General features: G+C 55.0%; 1 protein-coding gene across 2 annotated transcripts; it reads right to left on the bottom strand.

Moving 5' to 3' along the window:
- Positions 1-45: 45 nt before the first annotated feature.
- Positions 46-27,933, bottom strand: TARS2 (threonyl-tRNA synthetase 2, mitochondrial). Of its 2 annotated transcripts, XM_073323260.2 has the most exons (18): positions 27,780-27,933; positions 26,498-26,684; positions 25,510-25,633; positions 21,551-21,672; positions 19,339-19,456; positions 18,030-18,094; positions 16,784-16,862; positions 16,037-16,183; positions 15,477-15,575; positions 13,224-13,390; positions 12,344-12,506; positions 12,042-12,179; positions 11,002-11,079; positions 9,795-9,895; positions 6,671-6,775; positions 6,071-6,143; positions 5,881-5,995; positions 46-756 (listed from the first exon to the last, which is right to left on the bottom strand). In XM_073323260.2, exons 1-18 carry the CDS (start codon positions 27,928-27,930, stop codon positions 608-610), a joined length of 2,181 nt encoding a protein of 726 aa, XP_073179361.2. In that variant the 5' UTR covers positions 27,931-27,933; the 3' UTR covers positions 46-607. The 2 variants fall into 2 exon arrangements, with proteins under 2 accessions (XP_073179361.2, XP_073179362.2); XM_073323261.2 differs by lacking the exons at positions 46-756; positions 5,881-5,995; positions 6,071-6,143; ... (1 more) ...; positions 9,795-9,895; positions 11,002-11,079 and adding an exon at positions 11,119-11,449.

Below are 27,933 nucleotides of genomic sequence, written 5' to 3'. Positions count from 1 at the left end.
CAGGGTACAATCGGCGCCAGTAGCCACCACTAGAGACACACTGCCTTGACTTGATAACACATTTTAATCGGCCCAGGGGACCCGAGTCCGCGAGAGTGAGGCTGAGCGAGTGACTGGAGCCACCAGGCCGGGCCTGTACGTCCCAGGAACCATCTTCCTCCGGCCGGAGGCGGGCGGGCGGGGGGGGGTCCAGCCCCTGCTACGCTACAGCATCAGCGTGCATTTCTTCTCCCCGTCTCGCTGGCGGGGGGGGGAGGGAGGGGTGCCTCTCAGTAGCCGCCAGCCCCTAAAGCGGCTCCTGCCCTTGGTCTGTGGAGTGGATGCAGCTCTGGTAGATCGCAGGAGTGTGTAGGGTTTGCACCGATGCCATAGGGCGACGGACATCTGGAGAGCAGCTGGCGTAGCCTCCCTGTGGCACCGAACCCGTGGCAAGGGCTAGGGCTAGTCACAGACGCCTGACACCCATTGGCAAGCCCAGCCCAATCCTACGGACCAGGCCACTGGCACCTGGCTTGTCTGCTCCATCACCGACTCGGACAGGCAGCCGCTCATCGCCGCCTGCTTCCCCCGGAGAGGCGAGCCCACGACACGCCCGGTGGGGACTGGCTCAGAACAGCTCCTCGGCGTTTCTGAGCCGGGCATCCCGCAGCTCCCGCAGCCTGAGCAGCACCTCCTGCAGGTCACGCTGCCCATGCTGCCTGGAGTCACGGGTGCGGACGTTGACGGTGCGGCTGGACAGCTCCTTCCTGCCAACCACTGCAAGAGAGACATGGCGAGGCTGACTACCCCTTCCTCCCCAGCCCAGCGCACCCCGTGGGAAACTCCCCTGCATGCAAGGCTCCATGCCAGACCCTACAGTGGGTGGTGAGGGGCATCAAGGCACCCAGTAAGGCCCTCAGAAGCATCAATCTCCCCCACAGGCAGAGATCAGGGGAGGGTAGGGACCCAGTCCCCCTGTGCGTTGCTGAAGGGGGACAGGCCACCAGGTCTGCTCTGGCTCTGTTCCAGTGCCCACCAGGAAGTGAAGCAAGAGGGCTCCGGTCATCAGTCCAGGCTACGCGATAGAACGGTGCCCAGGGAGAGCCGTGCTGCAGCCTGCCCATGAGAATAAGGAATGGGGGCGGGTGCATTCAAAGGCCATCAATTGTCTCCTGTTGCCCTCACCCCGGGTCAGCAGCTGTAGCGGAGAGGCCAAGACTGACCCCCGCCCTAGGGGGGGTCCCTGCAGGGCAGGGCTGAGGTATGTGGACAGGACAGCGTGGGTGGTGGTGGGGAGACAATTGCTGCACCCCATTGGTGGCCAGAGGATCCCAAGCAGCAGGGCTGTCATGGTAGCACTTTCGGGAGCTGGGAGCCAATCCAGCCCCGGGGGAAGCAGCTGCAGTTCCCAGGCAGGGCAATAGGAGGCATCCCACTCTCCCCAGGGCTGCAGCCAGGCAGATGCACATAAAGCCACTTCTCACGGTAGGCTGAGTGAGATGCAGCGAGGTCCTTGTTGCTTTGGCCGCTGCTAATCAGCCCGTGGCAAATGGAGGAAGCGGTGAGCTGAGCCAGCGTTACCTGGAGCTCATCTCCAGACCCAGAGCAGCCGAAGTGACAAGGGAGCCCGGTGCGTTATCTCCTCCCGCCAGGTTCTGCGGAAGGCTGCAGCTGCCGAGTTCAGTGTTCCCAGGAGAAGCCTGGATTTCCTGAACTCAAGTGCAACCCGAGCCCAGGCCCTGGCAGGATGAGGTGGGACACAGAGCTGTTTTGGTTTGTTTAGACAGCAAGAGGGATGCTGAGTTCTGAGGAAGAGTCACCCCCTGTCTCCTGACACAAATCCAGGGCTGGGAAAAGTCACCCCCATCCAACTGCACAAAGGGCTTTGAAATCCTAACTGAGCCCAGACACTGAGCTCAGCCTAACTTCCCCAAAACATCTGGCTAATGGAAGGGCTGAATCACAAGCTTTTGGGACAAGAAGAGCCTGGCTGATCCTGGTCCACCACCAAGCCAGCACGGGGCCTTTTCCCACAGAGCATTTGCAAGGGCTTTTGTAACATGGCCCAGGCCACGCTGCTTTCGTCCCTGCCCTCGGGACCCTGTTCCACTGGCGACTAGCAGCATCCAAGAGCTTGCTAGGCCCTTTGCAAACCGGGGAGAGACCGCTCTGCCCTGGACAGCTTCCAGGCCAAGCCATTTTCCATCTCCTTCAGCCTCTTCTGTGGTCCCTCTCCTCTACCCCCGAGGCAGATCCTCGGTGCTAGGAGAGCCATGCACAGTCCAGAGGCAGAATTAAGCTCCCCTTTGCTCCCCTGACTCTGGGGCCGGTTGCAGGGCTTGCTCAGCCTCCCTCCAGTTGCTAACACCCTGGGGGGGTCAAAGGTGGATGAGACCCCAGCCAGAGATCCACACAGTGCATCCTAGCCATGCCCCCTCTCTTCTTGCTGCCTGGTGAATCCTCCTGAGGGCGACTCTCCACAGGCTGCACCCCCTGGCTGTGCCGTGGCAAAGCTGCCCCAACCAGACAGCTTGGGCCTGAGGAGTTTCTACCTTTCAAGCATGAGCGGAGCTGGACAGAGTTAGCCGAGTCACTACCATGGGGACAGGGGAGGCAGAGCGGTCTATTTTTAATGGGACTGCGACAGTCACAAGCAGCGCAACCGACTCTGACTAATCAAAAGGTTCCCCATTTTTCTTGGTCCTTCGGGGCTGGGACTGTGCATCTGGGTCCATGCAGAGCAAAGGCCTGGATCTTAAACACCTCCCCCGCCCCCCCGCAGATATCTGCAACCCAAGAACTACAGCCTTGATGGAGTGAAACTGACTGGAAACCAAAGGAAACCTGCCCTGTCAGCCTGTCTCGTCCCAGCTGAGTGAAGGGCAATGGGGAAACCAGCAGTATCGGGAGTGAACTAGATGGAGACGAAGATTTAAAAAGCCACCTGAGGGCTTTGGACACGCAGCTCCCATTGGTTGGGTGTTCAAACCCCTTAGACAGCTCAGACAACAACCACCTAAAGGTCCTTGGGGTTGGAGTCAAAGTGGCCTAGTGGAGAGAGCACAGGTCTTGGGGCAGCTCTACACTTAACACACTGCCCCAGCATAGCTGCGCGGCCGTAGCACTTCAGTGTAGACGCTCTAAGCAGACGGGACAGAGCTCTCCCGTCGGCGCAGCTCACCCATCTCCACGAGAGGCGGTGGCTGTGTTAACGGGAGAAGCTCCCCACTGACATAGGCTGTGTACATGGAGGGCTAAGTGGGATAACTATGTCGCTATGGAGGGTGGATTTTTCACACCCCTGAGCAATGTACTTATACCAATATAGGCCTGTAGTGCAGACCAGCCCTCAGGAGAACTGGGTTCCAGCCCAGCTCTGCCACTGGCCTGTTGGGTGAACTTGGGCAAATAACATCCCCACCCGTGCCTCAGTTTCCCCATCTGTAAAACAGGCTAATTATACGGACGCCCTTTGTAAAGCACGTTGCACGCTCTCCAGATTATAAAAGCTAGGGATTATCATTAACCGGACACCGGCTCTTAAAACTTCCCAACCTCAATCCCTCCAGACCCTCACTATCTGAATTCCCCTGCTATTCAGAGTTACAGCCCGGGATGGGGCAGTCAGGACTCCTGGGTTCTGTGTTCTATTCTCATCTCTGCCAAACTCACTATAGGAGACAAATAGGTTAGATGAGCAGGGTGCGGAGAGCTGGAACTGGGTTTCCTGCCAGTGGTTTGGCCAGCTACCGGCCACCCCAGCCTGTGCCAAGCAAAGCATGCCAGCATCCCATATTTCGCCACAACCACTTCCACACATGCTAGGAGAGAGCTCCGTGTGCCCGCAGAGAACTGGATGAGTTAACAGCAGCCGAGACTCTGACAGCCGATCACTCACAGCTGAGCAAGGAAACAGGCCCTGAGGTACTTTACAGTCACTGACCACTGAGGTCACAGTGGGTTTGGGGTTCCACTTCATCTCCCCTCCCCCATCTCTTACACTTTCCTCCCTCGGGATCTCACACTCGATGCAGGCGAGTAGCCAGAGCATAAGGCTGGAGGCCAGACACTGTTGCCTCATACCCCTGGTTCCCCTATCCTCCCTTCTGTGGTCTTGGGCAAGTCCTACCCACTCCCTGTAAGCGGCTATAGCCTCATCTTACAGGGCAGCAACGGTCTCATTCGTCTACGCAGCACATGAGTTAGAGCAGCCTCAGGGTCACGGCTTGTAGGCCCTACCGTAATACACCTAGTTCAAGGTCACTATTAGTCACTTCACCTGTGCCTGTTGGTGCCAGAGTAACAGACTGGGGCCGAAAGAGCGGAAAGGGGTCGGACGAGCAGGGAAGGGCTGGAGAATCCAGCCAGCAGGGGAAGGGCATAGACGTGTATTATAGATGTGAAGCATTCATTTAGAAATGGAAGTGATCGCACAGAGCTAACGAGGCGTGTTCCTGACACCCATGGGATGAGTGCTTCCCAAACCCGTCTCAGCACAGACTGGCCAAGAGGGTCCCGATATTTCCTCCGTATCCGGGTTCATTTTAACCTCAGCTTCTTAGGTTCCACACAATGGCAGGGAACAATAAGCCTTCAAGCGATTTACATGGGGAGAGTGGAAAGATCTGGGGTGGCAGCTGCCATGGCGACAGCAGATTTGGGAGGAAAGGCCTGTAACCAGGTGACACCGGAGAGCCAGGCACAATAACTGAGCCTAAACTATGCAGCGTGTTCACTGGCTGAAGGCAGAGCCATTCTGGCCAGCTTCCCTAAGCACCGTGTGCCATTCCACACACTGCGAGCCCCAGTTTAGCAGGAACAGCTGGAATGGAAGGGTGGCCAACACATTGGGTTGGAATTCAGGAGAGCTGGGTTCAAATCCTGGCTCTGCCATAGACACTCAAACTCTCCAGGCCTCAGTTCCCGCCTTTATAAAAATGTGAAGAATAATCCTTCCTTTATCTAGTAAGGCCATGAGCTCTTTGGGGCAGGGACTGTCTCTGGCCCTATGTGCAGCGCCCAGCATGGTGGGATCTTGATCTGAGTTCGAGCAGCCTAAGGGTTGCTCTGAGTTGGGGCCTCGCCTGCACTACCATAATACACCTAGGCCAAGGTCTGCGGTAGATCCTATAACTCACTCCCCCTGTGCTAGTTGTTGCCTCTGTGGGACTAGGGGGAAGTTGGCTTAGTAGCCTTTGCTTCTGTCCCCACTCCCCAAGGGATGTTGGGGGGGCAAGGAAAGGACCCTCAGGGGCAGAGTACAGCCTGCCCCTTTCCCCACAGCTCCCTAGGAGGGCAGGGCCGTGCACCTACAGCCCTTACAGCCTGTGCGCCAGGCCCTCCCTCTGCTCTCCAGCGAGGTCGACGTACCCAGCCGGGGGAGACGCCACGGACGAGAGAACCCAGCTAGGAGCAGTGACTCCTCTGATGGGTTCGCCACGGGGCTGATGGGAGGGGAAGGATGAGTGCGCCGCGGCCCCAGTCTCAATCTCCTCCAGCCCAGATCCTGGATGCACGAGAGTGCATTCTGGGGGAGTGCGAGTGACAGATGTTGCCATGGAGATGGCTGCACCCCCACTCCACTGCCCATGAGTGAGGGGGAACCTGCGCACGAGAGCTCCTCCACCCCACCTCAAACAGGCGGCAGTGGGAGGAGCACCCTCTGGCCCAATGGTCCCAGTTCTGCTGTTAGTAGCAGTGCATTAGCAAGAGGGCTGATGAGGGACAGAAATCATCTCCTGTAACGAGCACCTGTTGCATCAGAGAACGGGTGTTCAGGGGAAGCGTGGTCTCGTTTTCCTACGCCCCAAGCACGGCTGTCTGGTTGTGGCCGAGCGTGCCTCCAGGGACAGGTGGGACGTGGTTATTTTGGGAAGCCCTGGCTCACACCCTTGCTCTTACCCAGCTGGAAGTTGTACTGAGCCAGCTGAGCCTTCCGGATTTTCCGGTTCAGCGTGGCACTCCAGTCGGCATCGACATCCGCCGTGAACCCTGCCTGGTGGAACGTCTCGCGGACCTGAGACACAGACAGACACGCGTCAGAGATCCCAGCCACGGACAGCGCAGGCCGGGCCTATCTCTCGCCACTCACCTCACGGGCATAAACCTCTGTGTCGGGTCCGACCGGGATCACCATGACTTGGAACGGGGACAGCCACAGAGGCCTGCAAAGCGAGGGAGAGGCTGAGTTCCCTTCGCTTCGTTACACAAGAGCCCTCTCCTCCCCATCCCCTGGCATTTCAGTGCTGGGCAATCCCGCTCACCCGAGATTTGTCCGTCTTCCGGGCCAATGCAGGATGGGTCACTAATGCACCGGCAGCCCCGGCCAGCCTGTCTGCAGGGACTAAGCCCAACTCCAGTGCATCTAAGCGCACAGGCCACGAATGCTTAAGCAACTTGCCTGATGTCACATGGAGGTGGGAGCAGAACCTAGGACTCCAGCCCCCTGCTCTGTGTACAAGACCATGCTGCATCCCAGAGGGCGAGCCCTGGGCATCTGGCTACCTGGCTTCTCTTCCTGACTCCTCACTGCAGTCTCTTAACAGTAAATGCCCACCCAGAACCACGCTTCCGCCGACTGCCCCCCAGCGGGTCTTCACTGGACAGTCGTAGCAGAAGGGGACACCTGGGAAAGAACCATAGGGCGAGGGATTCCCGATGCAGGGTTACGAGCTAGCACAACTGTCCTCACCACTTCCGGCTGTAGTTCTCAGCCAGGACGGCCAGCATCCTCTCCACGGAGCCCAGCACCGCCCGGTGGATCATCACCGGCCTCTCGGACGTGCTGCCATCTTTGCTGTGGGTGAAAAGGATCATGGGAAGCGGTCAACGGGCACTGAAGGTACAGAGCGATGAGCACACCCCTTCCCCATGCTCCTGTCCAAGGGTCTGACGTGACACACAAAAGGAGAGAAGGAAGTAAGAGTTCTGGGGCTGCCCCTGCCTGCAATGTGTTTACATTTGATGGAGATACCACTCGAAGTTGCTATAGCAACAAAGTGGCTCCAGAAGCAGATGGGGAACAGTAACCTCATAAGCCACTCCTGGGGTTGTTACAGGCACGGTTCCCGTTGACGTGAGCAGGAGCTGTGCCTGTAAACACTCCAAAGGGCATGGAAATGTGAGATCACCCGCCTGCCCACCGCAGAAATGCAGCCACCTCTCGGGCGAGACCGTTGCACCACAATTTGCCAAATATCGTTTTGTCCCTCATTCGAAAGAGGAAGTGAATTAATTTCCAGCTAATGTGAAACGAAGTTCTCAGGCAGGTCTAATGCGTCAGCTTTTCTGGGACGTGGCCAGAAGACCAGGGTTAACGCTTCAGCTCTTGCAAAATGTATCAGGTGCAGTCAGATCTTCAGTTAAGGGCTCACGGTTCCTGGGGTGGGATTCTCCTAAATTCCCAATGCTGGCTGAGCTCTGCTCCTGGGGCCATCAGCAGGAATTTTGTCACTAACATCAACAGGAGTAGGGTGAGGCCAACACTGAGTGCTTATGAAAACGCCATGGCCTGATTTCCCCTCTCTGCTAACTACCCCTGACGTGTTCCCCTCATCAGCTTGGAAGGGCCTGGAATTGCAGGAAGAGAAAACCGATATTTATAGGGTGCTTTTCACGACAAGGATCCCACAGCACCGTATCCACTTGGCTTTATATACCTACGGTGCACCATACAGGGATCGCTTCATGCACCACCGAAATGTGGTCATCTCTGGGGCGGGACACGACAGCTGTTGAACAGCGCATGGCAACAGAACGTTAAGATGGGAAACAAAGACAGAATGGGGACAAAACTAGCCAGGAATAAAGTGAAGCTGGAAATGAGAGGAAGGTTTCTGACCTTCAGAGGTGGGAGGGACTGGACCAGTCTCCCACAAGAGGCAGGGACAGGGGGGACAAAGGACCTAACTAGTTGGAAGCTAGAGCTTGACCTGTTCGTGAATGGGGTGATAGGAGGGGGTTGCCTGCGACAGCAGGGGACTGGATTTAATGACCCAGAAGGTGCCTTCCAGTCCTAGGTTTCTAAGAAGAACAAAACCAGATGAAAATGCAGAGGGGATTCAGAATGTATCTTCTATGGGCAAGATTTGGCCAGGACTAGGGTTGTATCATCCACTGGTGGTTATTAAAACTCTCAGGCTGGATGTACTGAAGGGGGCTCAGGGAGACTGGGAACCCAACAAATATCTTCTCATCTCCTTTAGGCTCATGGGAAATCCAAAGCTCATTGCGTGTTTTGCTAACATTACGGCCGGTATCTTGGCTGACACACCAGGGATTGAACTGGGACCTCTGGATGTTCAGAAAGCCTTTGACAGAGTCCCTCACCAAAGGCTCTGATGCAAAGTAAGTACCCATGAGAGAAGGGGGAAGGGTTCTCTCGTGGATCAGTAAATGGTTAAAAATTAGGAAACAAAGGGCAGGAATAAAGGGCCAGTTTTTACAGTGGAGAGAAGTAAATAGTGGGGTCCCCCAGGGATCTGTACTGGGACCAATCCTATTCAACATATTCATAAATGATCTGGAAGAAGGGGTAAACAGTGAGGTGGCAACGTTTGCAGACTATACAAAAGAACTTAAAATAGGCAAGTCCAAAGCAGACTGAAGATTTACAAAGGATCTCACAAACCTGGGCGACAAAATAGCAGATGAAATTCAAATGTTGATAAATGCAAAGTAATGCACATTGGGAAACATAATCCCAACGCTACATACAAACTGATGGTGTCTAAATTAACTGTCACCACTCAAGAAAGATCTTGGAGTCATTGTGGTTAGTTTTCGGAAAATATCCACTCCATGTGCAGCAGCAGTCAAGAAAGACTGAGAATGTTCATCTTAGAAAAGAGACGACTAAGGGGGGATATGATAGAGGTCTATAAAATCATGACTGGTGTGGAGAAAGTGAATAAGGAAGTGTTATTTACTCCTTCTCCTAACACAGGAACTAGGGGTCATCAAATAAAATTAACAGGCAGCAGGTTTAAAACAAACAAAAGGAAGTATTCCTTCACACAATGCACAATCAACCTGGGGAAGTCATGGCCAGGGGATGCTGTGAAGGCCAGAAGTATATAAGAACTAGATAAGTTCCTGGAGGCTAGGTCCACCAATGGCTATTAGCCAAGATGGTCACAGATGCAACCCTAGGCTCTGGGTGTCCCTAAACCTCTGAGTGCAGGAAGCTAGGACAGGATAACAGCAGATGGATCACTCAATAATTGCCCTGTTCTTTTCATTCCTTCTGAAGCACCTGGCACTGGCTGCTGTCAGAAGACAGGACACTGGGCTGGATGGACCATTGGTCTGACCCAGTATGGCCGTTCTTATGTTCTTAAAAGCATGAGCTGCTTGAGCTGACAAACCAAGGCACCCTAGACTCGCATCCTCTAGGGATCAGGCACCGAGGGGGAGCCGTAACACACCTTCCCCACTGGGCTACATCAAGACCCCAACCCCTTCAAACGCTACCCCACCCCACGATCTTAACTGGCTAGGATGTTGGGTTTAAGCGCTTGTCTACACAACACTTAGCTTGTGGCAAACTGGGAGTATAAATCTACCTTGGGCTAGTCCGCTGTGCGCTAAGCGTCCATGCAGCCCCACTACTGTGCACGACAAGTTTCCTACTGTGCTTTGACATGCCCTGCTTGGAAAGGCGGGTAGGTCAAAGCGCACTAAAACTTTTTAGTGCACGGCGGCACCATATACACGGACGGCTAGCGAGCAGCAGGCTAGCACCGGGTAGGTTTACACACCAGCATGCTGCACACGAACTGTTTGTATAGACAAGCATCCCATAGATCTTGCTATACCTGATGTACGTCAGGTCGAACCGCATGGGCATTTGGAAGTCCAGCTGAATGGTGGCACATTGATGGTATCGGCCCAGGGCGTCCTTGATCTGAATGTCGATCTGAAACAGCACGTGGACGTGGGTGAGTCACCCATTTCCCAACAGATTCAGAGTTTTGGTTCCTCAAGGAACCTTGCATAGTGGGGACAGCACTTTAAACAGAACCCTGTCTCCATGGCGATACAACTCCGCTTATCAGTGCGGGACAAAGGTCATTACACTTTATCCCCTCCATGCTATTTATGGCTATAGCCGCAGCAATGATCGGGGAGGGGGGGGAACGGACAGACTTTCCTGACCAGCAGGGATAAGCCTAGACAAAAACCCCGGGCTACAGTCTCAGCTCCAGCTGCCGATTAAGTCCCAGGAAACACCGATCACATGGCTGACCATTTGTTAGCACACCTGTACCCTGCGACACTAGACATTCGAGAGCCATGTTTGCAAAGATTCATGGGGCCCAATCCTGCAGCTCCTTGCACATTCCATAGATAACTACTCCCGTGAGTAGACCCAGCCCAAGGGCCCAATAGATTCCTGCACAGGTGAGTTACCCGGACAGCTCACAAGTTAATCACACCAATCGCATGAGTAAAGTTACTCACATGTGTCAGTATTTTGCAGTACCAAGCCCTTAGTCATCCCTGATTAAATCCCACACAATTTGCTGATCCTTTAAAACTTTGGGTGGGAGGGGATACGCATAAACAAGATAGGGTCCAATTCCAGGCCCTCCATTAGCTTCTACTAATTTGAGCTGTTTTGTAAATTAATCAAAATTAGAGCCAGTCTGTTTTAAGACACTCGTGCAGCTTCATAAAACAATTGTGCCGAGCTAGTCCCAGTGCTTTCCATCCCCAGATCTCTGTGCCTCATAACGGAGGGCAAGGATCACCAATGCTTTCGCTCAACCACAAGCGTTGGGGTTGATGCAGGAATCACTGGGCGAGTTCTCTGGCCTGTGCTAGGCAGGAAGTCAGACTAGAGAATCAAAATGGCCCCTCCTGCTCTTCACATCCAAATCATTACTCTCGTGCTGTAAGTGGGGAAATTGAGGCAGAAAGGAGGGACATAACTCGCCCAAGAAGGCAAAGCAAGTTGGTGACAGGCTCGGGACCCAGGAGTCCTGGCTCCAACCACGGACGGTGGATCGAACAATCACTAACCTTTGGCCCATAAAATGCTCCGTCGCCTGGACTGAGCTCCCAAGGCTGCCCAAAATCATTGAGGCTTTTCTCCAGTTGCTGGAAGACAAAGGCGTCAGATCAGTAGATGCCTTTTGCCCCAGGTCACTCCTGGATACATGGTCAGTGCCAGCTAGTCACAGGGTTGATTCAATATTGAAAGTCACAGCAGGAGACAAGAAGCCACCAGCATCTACCCTGCCAACCAGCTGTGACCGCCACATGAGCAGCATCTTCTGCACGGTAAGTGGACCCTGCCTCGGTGGATGATGCTGTAGCAGACGGGTCTATTCAATGCTGCTGCACTACGAGAGGTGGCATGCGGACCCAACCACAAGGGTCTGTGCCAGGCAACTCCCCCAAGTGCTGCTCTGTGCCACAGAAAATCACTCAGACCCAACCACATCAGCCACCACGGTGCATCAGCAACCTGGGGAGGGGAAGCAAACACCACGGGCAAAGCCATTTATTACAGCAGCGCTTATGGATTCCAACTGAAATCAGGGCCCCTGCTGCGCCGGGCATAGCACAGGCCCTGGCTGAGATATGGGCCCCGTCATGCCAGATGCCTAGCCAAGCCCAGGGCCCCCACCGTGCCAGGTGCGATGCTGACCCAGAGCAAGAGAGTCTCTATTTAGAATGCAAATAGCCCAGGCAGGCAAAGGAAGTGCTGTTATCCCCATTTTACAGACAAAGGGGAAACTGAGGCACACAGAGATGACATAACTTGCCCAAGGTCACAAGGGAAAGTCAGTCGCAGAGCTGGGAATTGAGCCCAGGTCTCCTGAACCCCAGTCCAGAGTCTTAACCACAAGACTGTCCTCCTGCTTAGCACTTAGTTCAGAGCGCCAGAATGCAGGCTGGAATTTCACCAGGACACTTGGGCTCTAAAACCCCGAGCAAGGGGTGGACAGCGATTGACCCCGCTCAGCATGGGACACCCATGTCTCAGGGTGTGGGAGGTGCACAGGGCAGTGCTAAACACATGCTGCGTTCACTGGAAAGGGGGTCGTGTTTCCCACCTGCTCAGCCTGCTCCCACATGTGAGCGTCCCCCATGAACCCTTCCGGGCGCGTGGAAAGGTAGAAGCGGAAGGAGAAGCCGAAGACAGAGTACACGGCCTGCAGGAAATCCAGGCATCCGCCGATCTCGCCTTCCAGCTGGGAAAGGAACACACCACACAAGGAGCCTGGCAGGACGGGACGGGACGGAGGGCAGCGCCCATCCCCAAGGAGATGGGAGCGTGTAGGGAAGGATGGTTTGATAATTATCGCCCGCCGCCCCCCCCCCCCCCCCCTTGGGGTACCTGGCTCCACACACTCACCTGGCCCAGGGTGCAGAAGATGTGAGCGTCGTCCTGCTGGAAACGCCGCACCCGGGTCAGGCCGGTCAGGGTCCCCGAGGACTCGTTCCGGTGCAGCACCCCGAAGTCGGCCAGGCGGAGGGGCAGCTCCCGCCAGGAGCGGGGCCGGTGAGCGAACATAAGGCTGGTGGGGCAGAATGACGGAAGGAGGGAAATCAGAGCCCGCCCCAGCCCCGCTGAGAAGTGCACTGAGGACTCTAACAGGGAAGGGAGCTGCTGAACTGCCCTCGATCCAGCCCCTGCAGCTGCTTCTCTGGCAGGAGAGCCAGGACCTCAGTGGGAAGAGGGTCCCTCCCGCCCAGCAGCCAGTCAGGGGCCTCAGAGGGGAGAGAGCTGCCAGGGATACACGGGACACCACCACTGGACACCTCCGTGACAGTCTGGATGAAGAGGCCAAGGCCTACACGTGCTATGGAGACAGAGCTGCTTGAGGGGTCCCTCCTGGTGCTGCCCACACTGAACAGGGGCTCTTGGGCATCAGTGTGACTCCAAAGTGGATCTCTGGTCTAGACCCCAGGGCTAGCAGGCTGCAGATTTATTTGAAATACATGTTTTTAAGAAGTATCACCACCTCCCACTCCCATCCGAATTGCGTTATGATTTTGTGCCTGAGATTTTAACCATAGGCAACTATTTTACAGTGCTAAGCAAAAACCCAGGACAATCCCCAGTCAGCCCCGCTCTACCCAGTAGACCCTACTCCCCTCCCCGAGTTGGGAATAGAACCCAGGAGTCCTGACTCCCAGCACCCCCCCGCTCTACCCACTAGACTCCACTCCCCTTCCAGAGCTGGGAACAGTCGAACAGCCAGCCTGCAGCAGACCTTGGGTGCCTCGCTCACCAGTGACCAGGGCAGTTCATTGGCTTGAGGGCGAAGGTCTCGTTCTCGACCGGGAAGCAGAACATGTGGTCACTGTAGTGCTGCCAGTGGCCAGACAGCTCCCACAGTTTGGCATTATAGACGTTAGGGGTGACCACCTCCGAGAACCCACGTTTCCGATACTCGCTCTGCAGTGGGGGCAGAAAACACAGACCTGAGACACACTGGGCCCTTTACAGTGAGAATGCTCCTTAGCAACGACACAGGGCTTCACATCTTCCAAGCACAGCCCTCACTCACAGCCCCATCCTCCTTTCCCGGGGGAAACTAAGGTAGAGAAGTAGAAATGACTTGTCTAAGAGTCACAGAGAATGATGGTGGGAGAAGTGGGATTACAATAAATGATTACTTACTTTGGTTCTTTGGGGTGTGTGTATGTATATAGAGAAAGAGAGAGAGCGCGAGCGAGCGAGAGAGAGAGACACACAGATAGACAGACATATAAATAGACAGACACACATTCCACCCTTGGTACACATATACCCAGTCCACTCCAGTTCAGATTTGTTCAGCCAGCAGTGTCTTTTGGGGGCTGTGCCTGGAGCCCAAATGTCCTCATGGTTCCAACTGAGGACATGGGGGGAACCTCAACCACTGCTTAGGTATCCTTTGCTAATACAGAATCCATCTGAAAGCAGACTCCGTAGTAGTGGGGAAGGATCGTGGAGTACATATGGACAACACATCTCCAAGTACCACAGTTACAGTAAGGTAAGAACTGTTGCAGCTTCAATTGCTTGTGTGCACACCCCTCCCCCCCCATTTTTGTTGACTCACAGTCAGCGTCCTAGATCACAGTAGTCCACCTACGCAATGGCTGTACGGCAGCCCGAGGAAAAAGCATCGATCTTGATTCTTGCCCTATGTTGTAATGCCAGATCAGCACAAGCACAGAAGCCCAGGTAGCTGCCCTACATATCTCCAGTCCAGGAACATTTCCCAAAGAAGCACCAGACATTTTTTGTGCTCCCGGAGAGCGAGCTGTTGCACTCACTGGATAATTCATAGCACAGCGGGATACAAGCAAAGATCCAGCTAGAAAGTCTCCATGCGGAAATGGCCTGACTTTCCACCCCGTCCCCATAAGCTACGAACAACCTCGAGGATACCCTAAAAGACTCGGTTCTGTGTATGCAGGAGAAGAGCGTCCTGGGAACATCTAGGGTGTAGGAGCTTAGCCTTACCTACAACGAGTCCCCCAGGAACTTGTGGCTTCTGCTCACAGCCCCAGTCCAATGGGCTAGATTGCACAGCCTCTTGGGAACAACGTGTCGCTCACACCAGGAGCTGGTGTGTCCTGTGAGGGGATGTCTATGCACCTGTCTGTATCCCACGGGTTCCCCACTGGGGAGCAGAGTTTGCTCATAGTTTTATTGGGAGCCATGTCCCCTGCTTTTTCTTTGTGGCTAGGTAGGGGAGGAGAGGAAGGGTGGCCCAGGGGTTAGGGCACCAGCCTTGGAAATGGGAAAACTGGGGTTCAATTCCTGCTCTGCCACCAACCCCCGGTGTGACCACAGACAAGGCATTTAGCCTCTCTGTGCCTCAGTTTCCCCATCTGTACAATGGAATAATAGCACTGCCCTGCCCCACAGGGATGGATGACGATAAATACATTAACTGGTCTACAGTGCTCAGACACTACAGCGCTGGTGCTAGCCACGGACCTACGACAGACAGGCCCGATGTTTTTTTCCAGCATGTTTTTTCCAGATGGGAGCAGGGTGTGGACACCCCCTAGGAAGCCTGTGCGACTGGGACCCAGAGACAGACGCCTCCAAGATAACGTATGAACCTACCTCACTGCGAACTGGAGACCCAACCTCACCCAGCTAGGTAGGGGCAGCCATGCTCCTGGCCTAGCACAGTTCCCTGACCCGTGTGGCTCGGGCCATGCACTCCTCCCTCTCCCCAAGGAAATCCATAGCAGAGCCAGGTTAAAACACCTCTGGTCGTGCTGATCAGGGAGCCAGTGCTGGAGCGTCACATACGACGACTGTGTTGGGACCTGGTGGTGTGAGTCTGCTCCCAGAGCCTGGGCTAATGGTCACAGCTGCACTGAGGTGTTTGGGACAGGAAGATCTACAGGACATCACAAGGCGAAGGAATCACAGCACCACAGAAATGCAGGGCTGGAAGGGACCTCGCAAAGTCACCACGTCCAACCCCTGCGCCGAGGCGTGACCAAGCGAACCCCGACGCGACGGCTGCCCGTACCTTGATGAAGTCTATCAGGGTGTTGTAGATGTGAGTTCCTCTAGGCAGGAAAAAGCAGCTTCCAGGACTCAGCTCATGGAAGAAAAACAATTCCTGCTCCTGGGGAGGAAATAAGAGAATGTCCCCTGGACGCCGCTCCGAGGAGACAGTGTCTACGCACGATGACCCCCTACATGGGGGCTGGACCCAGGGTCCTAAGGGCTAAGCCCGGCAGCTGGAAACAGCAGCAGGTTCAGAAGCCTCTTCTGGGACCCATACGATGGAGACAGAGACGCGGACTTTGTTAAGGCAGGAGAGACGTGGCACGGCAACGGAAGACAACGGCTTGCCCGTGCCCAAGCTCCGAAGAGAGCTGCCTCTTGCAGGGCACCTCTCCTACCCAAGGGGCCTCCAATCAGCAGGGCAGGTACTGATGGCTCCAGACCTTCGTCTCCAACGCTTCCATGCCCTTTATCCCTTCCTTGTTCAGAACTGGGGACAGTTAAGCCAGCGGGTTGGGCTGTACAGACACAGACGTTGCTGCAACGACCCTGCCTGTGGGTGATCACGCCGGCTCCTACCTTGCCAATCCTCCGGTGGTCCCGGCTAGCTGCCTCCTCCTGGAGCTGCTCCCACTCCTCCAGCCGTACGGGGCTGGGGAAGGAGATCCCGTACACCCGCTGCAGAGACTCCAGAGTGGGGTCTCCTTTCCAGAAGGCGGAGGAGCTCTGTTGAGAAGTGGAAAAGAGAGCTAACACCACAGGAAGGCGTTGAAGGAAGAGAGGGCTGAGCTCCACACTGGCTGGGACAGGGTAATCTGGGATCAACACACCGTTCTACTGCCTACCCCTCCAACAGAAAAGCAAAAGCTTATGCTTCTCTTGGAACAGCATGGTCCAGTGGTTAGGGCTGGGAGTCAGGACTCCTGGGTTAGGCGCTATGGTGATGGGCTTGGTATAAAACACCAGGTGCCAGAATCAGGAAGAGAACCTGAAACGGACTCACTGGGCGACCTTGGATAGCTACGTCCCCGCTCTGTGCCTCGATTTCCCCACCTGTAGAACAGGGATGGTACTTACTCCTTTTCTAAAGCACTTGAAGATCCTCTGACAAAACACAGCTAGTGTTCAGTGCAAAGCAAGATCATATCAGGCATTTCATATCAAAGGGCTCCACCCTCCTGCTGGGATTTTTACAGCTGGGGGAAAACAGAGGCACTGACTACCCTAAATTCATGCAGCTTGCCCAGGGGCAGAGTGATACCCCCAGCACACCACGCTCTCTCCCACTGGTGCCAGCAGCTGAGCTTGGCTGGGGTTAGCACTGACCTTCAGGATCTTCAGCGCTCGGATCTTCCCCGTGTGCCTGATGTGGGGACCTCGGCAAAGGTCGATTAACCCCCCGCACCTGGGGAAAGGAAAGGAGATAGGGGTTCAGAGCACAGACAGAGGTCTAGGGGTGGGGTGAGAAATGCTGGGCTGGAATGAGAGAGCAGAGGGGGAAGTCAGAGGACGCCCCAAGTGGTCAGAAGGGGCCGATGACCTAGTGTGTTAGCTCCACTTGTACAGCACCTAGCGCAACGGGGTCATGGTCCGTGACTTGGGCTCTTAGGCACTCCTACAATGCAACTGGCTCACATGAAAGGCACTCGTGCGTCACCCCCATGGGTGCAGGATCAGAACCTGGGCCAACGTCTGCGAGTGGATTCACACCTACCGCTCCCACCCAGCTGTGCAATCGGGCACGAGGGCAGGATTAGGCCCTTAGCACTTCGTGCCCGTTCTGTCACACTCCCTCCCATCATAGCACCCGGACCCACAGCCCAGCCCACAGAGGCGGGGCCCAAGCCCCCGCAACACTCTCACTTTCCAGCAGTGATGGTCCCCCCCGGCCCTGCCCCCTGCCTTTCACGGGAACGCCTGTAGCAGCCAGCGGTGAGTTTTTCCCAGCCACGCAGTGGGTACCAGGAAGTCACGGTGCCACCAGGTTGAGAGAGGCACATAGATCCGGGCCTGACCACAACTCAACTTCAGAGAAGCATCAGGGCGTGGCCGTGCTTAAAGAGGGTGGAGCTGCGAAGGGTCACAGATGCAGCAGGGGAAAAGTAAGTGTTCAATGGAGCTGGGGGGCCGAGGGGCACCCGACAAGCGCCATCTCCCCTTTTCGGGGGGGTTGGAAATTGGTTTGTTAAGTTATGTTGGACAATCACTGCTGGTGGCCAAGGACGGTAGGTGAACGTGACAAAACAATCCTGGCTAGCACCACGGTGGAAATACTGCTGCAGGGCAGCTCGTTCGAAACCCACCACCGGAAATCAGTGTAAAGAGTTCCGTGCACGAAAGCCTGACTGTGACCGTCGTGTAATCAGCGGGGACACAGCATGGCCAGTTGTGTGTATGAAGTAGGATTCAGACAGACACACACTTTTTCCTGACCACTGGGGCACGGCCTGGGGGACAGGGCACTTTCGCCCCAGGGCTGCGAGTCTGGAGGAACAGGGGTCACAGATCTCGCCCTGCCCACCACTCCTGGGTGCGCCGGGGCAGTTGCACGGACTGCGGGGCCCTTGCTCACCTGTACACGGTAGCAGCCAGTGACGTCACTTTCGCCTCAATCACCTGCAGCTTAAACTTGTTGTACTGGGGAAAGGAAAAGAGGAGAGTGTAGGGCCAGCGATCACGATACAGCCCACAGATAACTAGCAGCTCATCTACTCTGAGCCGTTGCTATTCATGTTTGTTATGACAGTGCCCAAGGGCCAAACAAGAATGGGGCCCTCTCGCACCAGGCACTGTACAGAGAGACTATCAGACAGCACCTGCCCCAAAATGCTTCCAATCTAAATGCCACTTACAGAAGCCCACAATTCTAGCATGCACATCCCTCCCACCATCTCCCCCCAGCAAGCTGCTGGGCCCATCAATGCAGCCAGCACGCTCCTGAGGACAGAGACTGACTCTTCACTCACTACGTGGTGTGCCAGGCAGGCATGCGGTGCTAGACATGGGAGTTAGAGGCAGGATGGCCCAGTGGTTAGAGTGCTAGCCTGGAACTCGGGATCACTTCCTCTGCCACAGACTCCCTGGGTGACCTCAGGCAAGTCACTTGTGGCCAGATTTTAAAGGTCTTTTTGGCTCCTAACTCCGGTTGATTTCAATGGCAGTTAAGTGCCCAAATACCGTTAAAAATCTAGGCCTTAGTCTCTGTGCCTCAGTTTCCCCTCCAGTAAAATGGGGATAGCATTGCCCTGGGTAGAGAAGATGGTGAGGTGCTCAGACACTGCAGTCCCAGACAGATTAGATATACAGATAACACCAGCTCTTGAAAGAGGGCGGGGCTGGCTGGATTGAGAAGGCTGGGGAAGATGACAGACGCACCCTAAGCTGAGTGGGTGCAGGCAGTAGAAAGGCAGGTTATTAGCCCCTGGCCAGCTCATAGGGCAGCTCTGGAAACCAAGCAAGCCTCCCTGTGTACCCCAGAGGCGAAAGACCTATCCCAGGGGACTAAGGACGGCACCTTCCTGACCAGGCATTCACCAGGGCTTTGTGGAAGTATGAATCATAGAATCTCAGGGTTGGAAGGGATCTCAGCAGATCATCTAGTCCAACCCCCTGCTCAAAGCAGGACCAATCCCCAATTTTTGCCCCAGATCCCTAAATGGCCCCCTCAAGGATTGTCTAGTTCCAAGTGATAGGAGGCTCCCATCACTTCTCACAGGGGCTGCTGGGACTCCTGCAGGACCTAGTCAGTGACATTATTTGCACAACTGTTTACTTGGCCCCAGGGTTCTGTGTTACTCCCACTTCTGCCCTGAAACTGATCCTGAGGCCCTGGAGGGAGGGGGTTTCTGAGAGCAATGAAATATACAAACACATCTGTCCACCTTAAATAGCTCCAGTAGGTCCTCTCGGGACACTTCCAGCCTCTCGAAGGGATGCTTCTCTTGGACGATGGACTTGCATGCCTCCTCCAAGGCTGGGAGCTCGCTACCCAGCACGGTTCTGCAGAGAGCACGAGACATTTTTAAAGCCCCGGTTACAGAAGAATTGAGCCGGGACTGCAGATCCCGGCAGGTGGCCAGCCTGAGCGAGCGTCCTTAGCAATGCGTCTTCACCCCCATGTTTGCACCCATTCCCCATGCATTGCCAAGTCAACACTAACTGCTGCAGGAAAGGACCCAGGGACAAAGCTTGGCAAAGGCCAGACATTGGCATAACGGCCGGGGGCTCCAGGGAAGCAGAGGCAGGTGCTGCAGATGCAGCCTTGTGGTGTGGAGCATTTCATGCTAGTTTATCCCAGAATGCCACCTAGTGGAAGGGAAAACAAACAAGCCCACGTGACAACTGCAACTCAGTGTCATAGAGTTTAAGGCCAGATGGGACCATTAGATCTAGGGATGTAAATATTGTTTAAAAAAAGTACCCGTTTAAACTATTTAAACGATATTGGTTAACCGTTTAATCGTTAACCAGTTCAGCCAGCAGAAGGGGGCGCAGCACCGTCTGAAACCGGAGAAGCCTGGTTGCACGCGCGTGGTGTGTGCGTGTGAGATCCCAGGAGCCAGGGCAGAGGCAGGGGAAGAGGGGGCAGGCGGGGGGGGGGGGGGGCACATGCAGCAGGCTCTTCTGCCCGGTCTCACGCTTCCCACCCCACTTTGGTCTGCAGTGCCCAGTGCAATGAGCCCACTGTGGGCAGCAGCCGCTGCCGAGCGCAGGGAAGGCAGCAGGGATTTGGGGGCCCATCAGCAACTGGAGCAGACTCGACTAGGGCAGGAGCATCCCGGCTGCGGCTCCCCCCTGCCTGGCTGGGGATGTGCTGCCTGGCACGCGTCCCAGCAGCGACCACCACCACCACCTCCCCCAGGTACCTGCTGCCCAGAGCAGCAGCCGCTGGAGGTGGGGGCAGCCAGGCAGCACCTGATTTAGCCAATCTGTTTTAAACGTGAACTGCAATATATTAATGGTAAGACTAGTACTCGTCCGTTAACCGTTTAATACTTTCCATCTCTACTCAGATCACCTCGTCTGATCGGCCCGGCACCAGCCAGAGAACCCACCCGCACGCCCCTGAACCGAGCTCAAGCGTTTCAGTCCACAGGAGACTCAGCTGCGTCACAGGGAGAGAACAGAAGGGGCAGGTGCACCAGAGGCCCCTGCTACGGCAGGGAATGAATGAGGTGAGATCATGGGTGCTGACTTTTGGTTTTTGTCAGTGGGGGCCCCACATGGCCCTGCCCCCACTCCCCCAAGGCCCTGCCCCCACTCCCCCTCTCTCTGCTCCCCCCTCTTGGTGACTATCTAGCTCCTGCCCCCACTCCCTCACTCAAAGCAGCAGAGGAGGTTCCCCCTCCTCAGGGTAGGAAGGGTTGCCTAGTGGTTAAGGCACAGGCCCGGGGCTCAGGTGTTCTGGGTTTGATTCTCTGCTCTGCCACAGACTCCGTGCTTAGCCTCGGGAAAGTCACTTCACCTCTGGGTGCCCTAGATCCCACCTTCAAAATGGGGCTAATACTTCCCTGCCTCCTAGGCTAAATCCATTCATGGCTGTGTGGTGATAGGGGCAATGGAAGTATTCAAGTTTTGACATTCGCAGCATCCCCCGACAATGAGTTCCACAGATTGACTGTGTGTTGCATGAAGAAATACTTCCTTTTGTTTGTTTCCTATCAGCTCTAAGACACCTTAAAGTATATTTCCAGTAGATACAAATGTTATCACCTTTTTCCAATGGTAGTGTGCTTTCTTTTCCTATTAAGTTACTCAGTAATTAGAAATAAAGTCTTAAATATTGCTATCTATTTATACAGTGCATTTTATATTTCTCCAGCACAAACGAAAACACACTCCAGTTCAAGGTATTAAAGATGGAAAGATTAAAAACCAATTTAAAAATTGAACTTGCATTTACAAATGACTAAAATCCTGTTTTAGCTCTGGAAACAGTTCAGTTTTAAAATATAGAAATCCTGAGTATGTATCTACAGTGACCCAACTGGATGATTCTTAACTGTGTCTTAATGAAAATACAATATGACGCTATCCGGATGCCAACAGGCCTTCTGCTGGGATGCTCAGCTAGGCTTCCCCGGCCCCTCTTACCGGCCAGCCAGATACATGTCATAAAAGAAGCCACTTCCTGTGCTGGGCCCATGACACAGCAGGGCTCCGTAGACTCGCTCTGCTGCTGCTCCAAGGACGTGGGCGCTGGAGTGCCAGAAAACCTGGGGAGGAAAGAGACCTGGGGTCACGTGGAAGGCCTGCCGCACTCCTCATGGCTCCGGCCCATTGGGATCCCAGCTCCAGTGACGACTCAGAGCACTGGCTTAACGGAGACACCCTGCAGCCTCTCACATATGGGGTGCCTGCTTGTTCAGAGAGGGAGCCCACGTCCCTCGTTAGCTGTCTTTAGGGGGCCTGCCTGTTCCCAGGAGGCAGTGTTATCTAGTGGATAGAGCACTAGACTGCAGACTGAAGTCTCGTGGGCTCTATTCCCACCTCTACTGCTGTGTAATATTGGGAAAGTCACTTCAGTTGCTCTGTGCCTCGGCTTCCCCATCTGTAAAATTGGGAACAAGATACTGCTCACATTTGTAAAGCATTTTGAGAGCTAGGGACTATTATACTCATTATACACGCTGTTCCTTCTCCCTTTTGGCTAGCTTTAGCCACTATTTGCTTTTCCTCTCTGCCTAATTCCTTGCCCTTGTCCCTGGGCTGGCCGACTCCTGTCAACCAAAACTTGAGCGGCTAATTTTTCAGCCTTTTGCATCTGTGCTTTTGCCAGTGCAGTTTGTGCCAGTCAGATACCCAAGTGCAGGAGCCACTGGCTAGTCCAGCATCTCAATGACATGCATTGCAATTGCAGAGGATTAAGAGTGTAAGATGGTGGCCCACCTGAGCCACTGCTTCCCGCAGCTCCCACTGGTCGGGAACGGCAAACCGCAGCCACTGGGAGCTGCGAGCGGTCGAACCTGTGGACGCGGCAGGTAAACAAAGCGTCTCGCAGCCTGCCAGGAGCTTGCCCTGAACAAGCTGCAAACCAAGTTTGGGAACCACTATTTTAGAGCATAGTCAGGAGAGATGCTTTTGCAAAGGACAGTTAAAAAGAACACTGATTAAACCCCGCTTCCTTGGTGACCCCTACACTCCAGCAGGTGCATTAAAGCAGTAGTTCTCAACCAGGGGGACATGTACCCCTGGGGGTACGCAGAGGTCTTTCAGGGGCTACATCAACTCATCTTGATATTTGCCTAGTTTTACAACAGGCTACATAAAAAGCCCTAGCCAAGTCAGTACAAGCTAAAATGTCATACAATGACTTAAAGGAGGACTTGTGGCACCTTAGAGACTAACAAATTTATCTGAGCATAAGCTTTTGTGAGCTACAGCTCACTTCGTAAGTGAAGCTTATGAAAGCTGATGCTCAAATAAATTTGTGAGTCTCTAAGGTGCCACAAGTCCTCCTTTTCTTTTTGCAAATACAGACTAACACGGCTGCTACTCTGATACAATGACTTGTTTATACCACTCTATATATTATGCACTGACATGGAAGGGCAGTATTTATATTTCAATTGATTTTATTTTATAATTACATGATAATGATGAAAGTCAGCAATTTGTCAGTAACTGTGTGATGTGACACTTTTGTATTTTTCGGTCTGATTTTGGAAGCAAATAGTTTTTAGGTGAGGTGAAACTTGGGGGTACGCAAGACAAAGGAGATTCTTGAAAGGGGTACAGTAGGCTGGAAAGGTTGAGAACCATGGCACTAAAGGGACAGATTCTAGAAGCCTGGCTCCCTTTTCCTACCACCAGAGGGCTCCTTCCCCACAACTGAATGCCAACTTAGCTACTTTGTCACTAGATTTAGCGACTTTTTGGTTTCCCTAGTGAGAAAATAAGTGTCAAAGTGACCAGTGACAAATCGAGCAACTTTTACTGCCAATTACAGGGACATTCAGAGGAAGACGTCACCAACATGTATAGTCACCAGCAGCTCGACAGTGTTAATAAAATCCATTCCGTGCTCCTCTTAGTACGTTCTGCTGGACACCAAGTCAAATGTCATTACGTCTCAACTGAGTGTGTCCTCGGAAGAAATCGCATTCCAGGGCCGCTTGGGCTGAGACCACTATAATTGGCAGGCGAGGAAAAGAAGTTCGTGGAGGCTAATTCAATACGTCGCTAGGGCCAGGCGCCCTTTGGAGAGAGCAGCACATTAGCTGGGCTTGTTTTCACCCAAATATTCTTCCTCATCGCTCCGTAGTAGGTAGCACAGCCTGTGATGGAGGGTAAGATGGCTAATGAAGCGGGCAGGGCGGGCGAGGCAGGTTAGCCAGCGAGGAGAGCCGCACGGATGGAAGGTGGGGTGGGATGAGACAGGGCCATGTGTCCCAATGGGGCAGCGGGCACTGTGCCTCCAGGGAGGAAGCCCTTACTACAGGATCAAAGGTGGAGTTAGCTTGATTTTGACTCCCCTTTACTCCTTCCCCTGGCTTGGCCTGGGGTTAGCTACCCAGCTGTTCTCAGAAATTGAACTCTGAGAGCGGTGGGGGAAGGGGTCCGGCTAGTGGATTTTTGGTTTTAAATCTACTTCCTTGGCTCCCTGCAGTGCCGAGCTCAGCTCAGGCGAATGCCCTCCTCCCCCAGCTCTGAGTCCTCCCTTTCACTAACCTGTTGGCACAAATCCAGACTGGCAAGAAAGGCCGAGGCTGGGCTGAAATTCACCGACCTGGGCTGCAGTGTACAGAGCGCCCTTCCCAAAGAGCAGAGGGCCACTAGCTCACGTACAAACCTTAAGCCCTCTGCTGAATAGGCTTGGAGAGGGGCAGAGCATTTAATCAGGACCAGGTGAGGTTCTACCATTGCAGGCAGGCCCCCTTGAACGGGTGGAAATTGGACTCTCAATTAGACAAACAGCAAAGTCCATACGGCTGGGGTTTGTAAATCCTCCTCCACTTCCCCTCTGGATCAAAATGTTGTAATTAAAAACACAAAAAACCACAAACACCCAACGCACCCACCCCCAGTTGCGATATCGTGGCATAGGTTTATAAACGCAACACACATGATTAAAGGGGAAATATTCATTAGCCCCAAAGCAGAGGGTCCTTCCTACCAATCGGACACATTTGGCAGGTCATAACCCCAGCCGTGCTTAATTTGTGCAGGGGCTTGCCGGGACTAAGGGCAGCTGAGCCCTGGCACCTCTTTCATCACAAATTAAGTACTGGGCCATACCTAAACCTGCAAAATATCCTCACCCCACTGCAGCCCAGGTCAGCTTCCCCCTGCTCCCAGAGTTCAATTTCTGAGAACAGCTGGGTAGCTAACCCCAGGCCAAGCCAGGGGAAGGAGTAAAGGGGCGTCAAAATCAAGCTAACTCCACCTTTGATCCTGTAGTAAGGGCTTCCTCCCTGGAGGCACAGTGCCCGCTGCCCCATTGGGACACATGGCCCTGTCTCATCCCACCCCACCTTCCATCCGTGCGGCTCTCCTCGCTGGCTAACCTGCCTCGCCCGCCCTGCCCGCTTCATTAGCCCTCTTACCCTGCATCACAGGCTGTTCTACTTACTACAGAGCAGCGAGAAAGAACATTTGGGTGAAAACAAGCCCAGCTAATGTGCTGCTCTCTCCAAAGGGCACCTGGCTTTAGCGACATATTTAATTAGCCTCTGCGAACTTCTTTTCCTCACCGGCCACTTATAGTGATCTCAGCCCAAGCAGCCCTGCAATGCGATTTCTTCCGAGGACATGCTCGGTTGAGACGTAATGACATTGACTTGGTGTCCAACAGAACGTACTAAGAAGAGCACGGAATGGATTTTATTAACATTATTGAGCTGCTTGTGAATGATTTTGTGACTATACTCGCCTGGGCATGCGCGCGTGAGTGTGTATATTTAATTCTCTGTTGACTTCCCTGGAAATTTTGTTTAGTGACATTTTTGACTCTTTTGAGCTCTTAAACAGCTACATTTAGCGACTTTTCAAGGTCTGTCTGGTGACTTCCTGCTATGTCCCAAGGGGACAACACTGCGCCAGATATCACTCACCGCCTGCCCCTCTGGAGAATCAAAGCCCAAGAATTCCAAGGCGGCGTTGCTTTCTAGGGGGCGATCCAGGTCGTACAGAGCCCCGTTCACCCTGGCAGCCACCGCACCCTCAGCCAGGCCCCGACTGGGAAGGAGAGAGGTAACAGAACACACTTCAATATAGGACACGTGACCGGCCAGTCAGTAGCTCACGAAAGCTTATGCTCTAATAAATTTGTTAATCTCTAAGGTGCCACAAGTCCTCCTTTTCTTTTTAGTGCTGGGGAAAGGACCCTGGAGCCAGGTCTCCGGCCCAATTACAGCCCAGGGTGAATACGGGTAACTGCGCAGAGAGTTCTCCCCTGGCACCCCCTTCCCTGAGCTAGAGGGATCATGTCTCCAAGACCCATTCATACCTGGACCCTCTCTGCTTAGGCTGCCACCAAGAAGCCGGTTAGCACCAGCTCCAAGGACGGGCTCTGCAGCCTGGACACCCGCCAGCTACAGCAGGCAAACCCACTTCTAGTCGAGCCACTCCTCCTCAGCGAGGTGCTCTGCCCACGCCTAATGAGGGCTGCTGGGGCAAAGGCTCCACACTCACCCCAGCCGGGGGAAGGCCCCCCAGCTTATGGGCCACCACTCGTGCTGTGCCCCAGGCGGGCCATGGGCAGCAGCGCCTTTCACCTGGGCCCTCTGGTTTTAAAAGCACGAACCGCCTCTATAGCAGGAGCTCAAAGACCCAGCTCCGTTAGCCATCGTGTTGCAGGCTCCATGTGGGCCAGCCATCACTAGAGTGGGACAGAGCCACACGGAGCAGGTGAGAGTTACAGGAACAACGTTCGGGGTGTGGGGGGGGGTTCAAAGGAGGGAGTCAGGTGCCCAGAGCCCAGCTGAGCGTAGCCAAACCGGACCCCTAGGGGCGATGGACTCAATGCAAACCCAGGGATTTAAAGGGTTTTGAAAGCAGACAACTGTTCATAGGGAGAAAATGTGCAATGGCACCCAGTACCCGATTTGTGACGCCACGTGATACGGCGTGGTTCTTAGGGACTCTCCTTCCACCTGTTGGCCATCGGGCAGGGAGATCTGGATTGGCCCACCTGCCTTCTGCGCCCGGTCTGCACATCGCTCGTCGTAGGCAGCCTTTAGCTTCTCGTACAAACAGAGGCGCTCAGCGAGGTGGGGTAAGAGAGCGCCTGTCTGGAAAAGAGCCACAGAGGGACCGGAGGAAGTTCATAATGGGAGTGGAGTCTAGTGGATAGAGGCTGGGCATTGGAGTCAGGACTCCCGGATTCTCTCTTCCCAGCTCTGGCAAGGAAATGAGATAGAGGGGGTAGAGCTGGAGGGGACTGGGAGTCAGGACTCCTGGGCTCCTCTCCCAGCTCCTGTTGGAGGAACAATGTTTAGCGGTGAGAGCAGGGTGTGCACTGAATCACAGAACTGGAAAGGATCTCGAGAGGTCATCTGGTCCAGTCCCCTACACTCATGGCAGGACTAAATATAGTGCTTTGGGAGGGGGGTGAGACGGGACTGCAGGGCCGGGGCAGCCTGTACAGCTCCGAGCACCGTGGGCCCCCAGCTCTGCTGGAGCCTCTTGGTGCCCTTGAGATACCCACAGTCCCATAGGGGGCACCAGGCTTCTGCAATGCAGAGCACCCTCCCAAGGGGACAACACGCTCACGGTTCACTGGCCCAGGCAACCCCCCCGCGGCAAAAAGCAGCTACAAACACCCCAGCCAGCTCGGCCTAGCCCCATGGAGCTCCCTGGGGCGGGGTCACCTTCCCGGCCTGCCCCAGAGCCCAGTCCCCAGCGGGCCCTGCTAGCCCCCAAAGCCAGGCGCAGCGGAGAGAAACGGGCCCGGGCAGGGAGGTCGCACGCTGCAATGCGAAGCCGGACGGACCTTGCACCACCGGCGGCTCCAGCCGGGGCCCTTCCCGGCCAGGATCCTCCCCCAGGGCGAGAGGAGCCGCATGGCCCCCCGCGCGCTGCACGGCTGGGAGCTCGGCTCGGCCCGGCCCGCCTGGGCGTCCCCCCCCGGCCGCCGCCGCCGCCGCCGGGCTTCCTGCAGCAATAACCCCACCCCCCTCGCCCCGGCCCAATCACTTCGCCCCGGGGCTTCCCGAGCGGGCCCTCCCGCGGCGGCGGCGGCAGCGGCAGCTCCCGGGGCGGAGATGCGCCCGCGCGCCGCGCAGGCCGCTTGCGTCTGCGCCCCGGCGCAACCCCCCCTCCCCCCCCGCGCGCGCCGCAAGCCGCGCCCGCCTCCCGCTGCCGCTCTCCCGCGCCCACTCACCCGGGGAAAGGCTCCGGGTCCCAGGACTCGAGTCACGCCCCAGCTGATGCGCGCTCCGCCTCACACCCGTGGTCCCAGGGTGCCCGGGGGGGAAGGGGGGGGGGGTTGCTTTGCAATCTAGAAAGGAGACAATAGGCATGTTCATATCCATGCA

This window comes from Lepidochelys kempii, chromosome 24 (assembly GCF_965140285.1).
Source record: "Lepidochelys kempii isolate rLepKem1 chromosome 24, rLepKem1.hap1, whole genome shotgun sequence".
NCBI lineage: Eukaryota > Metazoa > Chordata > Testudines > Cheloniidae > Lepidochelys > Lepidochelys kempii.
The sequence above is the reverse complement of the archived record's forward strand: the minus strand, read 5'-3'. Positions and strand labels throughout refer to the sequence as shown.

Coding starts and splice junctions, on each gene's coding strand:
- TARS2 (XM_073323260.2), bottom strand. CDS start 27,930: ATGGATATGAACATGCCTATTGTCTCCTTTCTAGATTGCAAAGCAACC. Junction 26,685..27,779: donor GACCCGGAGCCTTTCCCCGG/GTGAGTGGGCGC, acceptor TTTTCCAGACAG/GCGCTCTCTTACCCCACCTC. Junction 13,391..15,476: donor CCCTGATAGACTTCATCAAG/GTACGGGCAGCC, acceptor CCCCCACTGCAG/AGCGAGTATCGGAAACGTGG.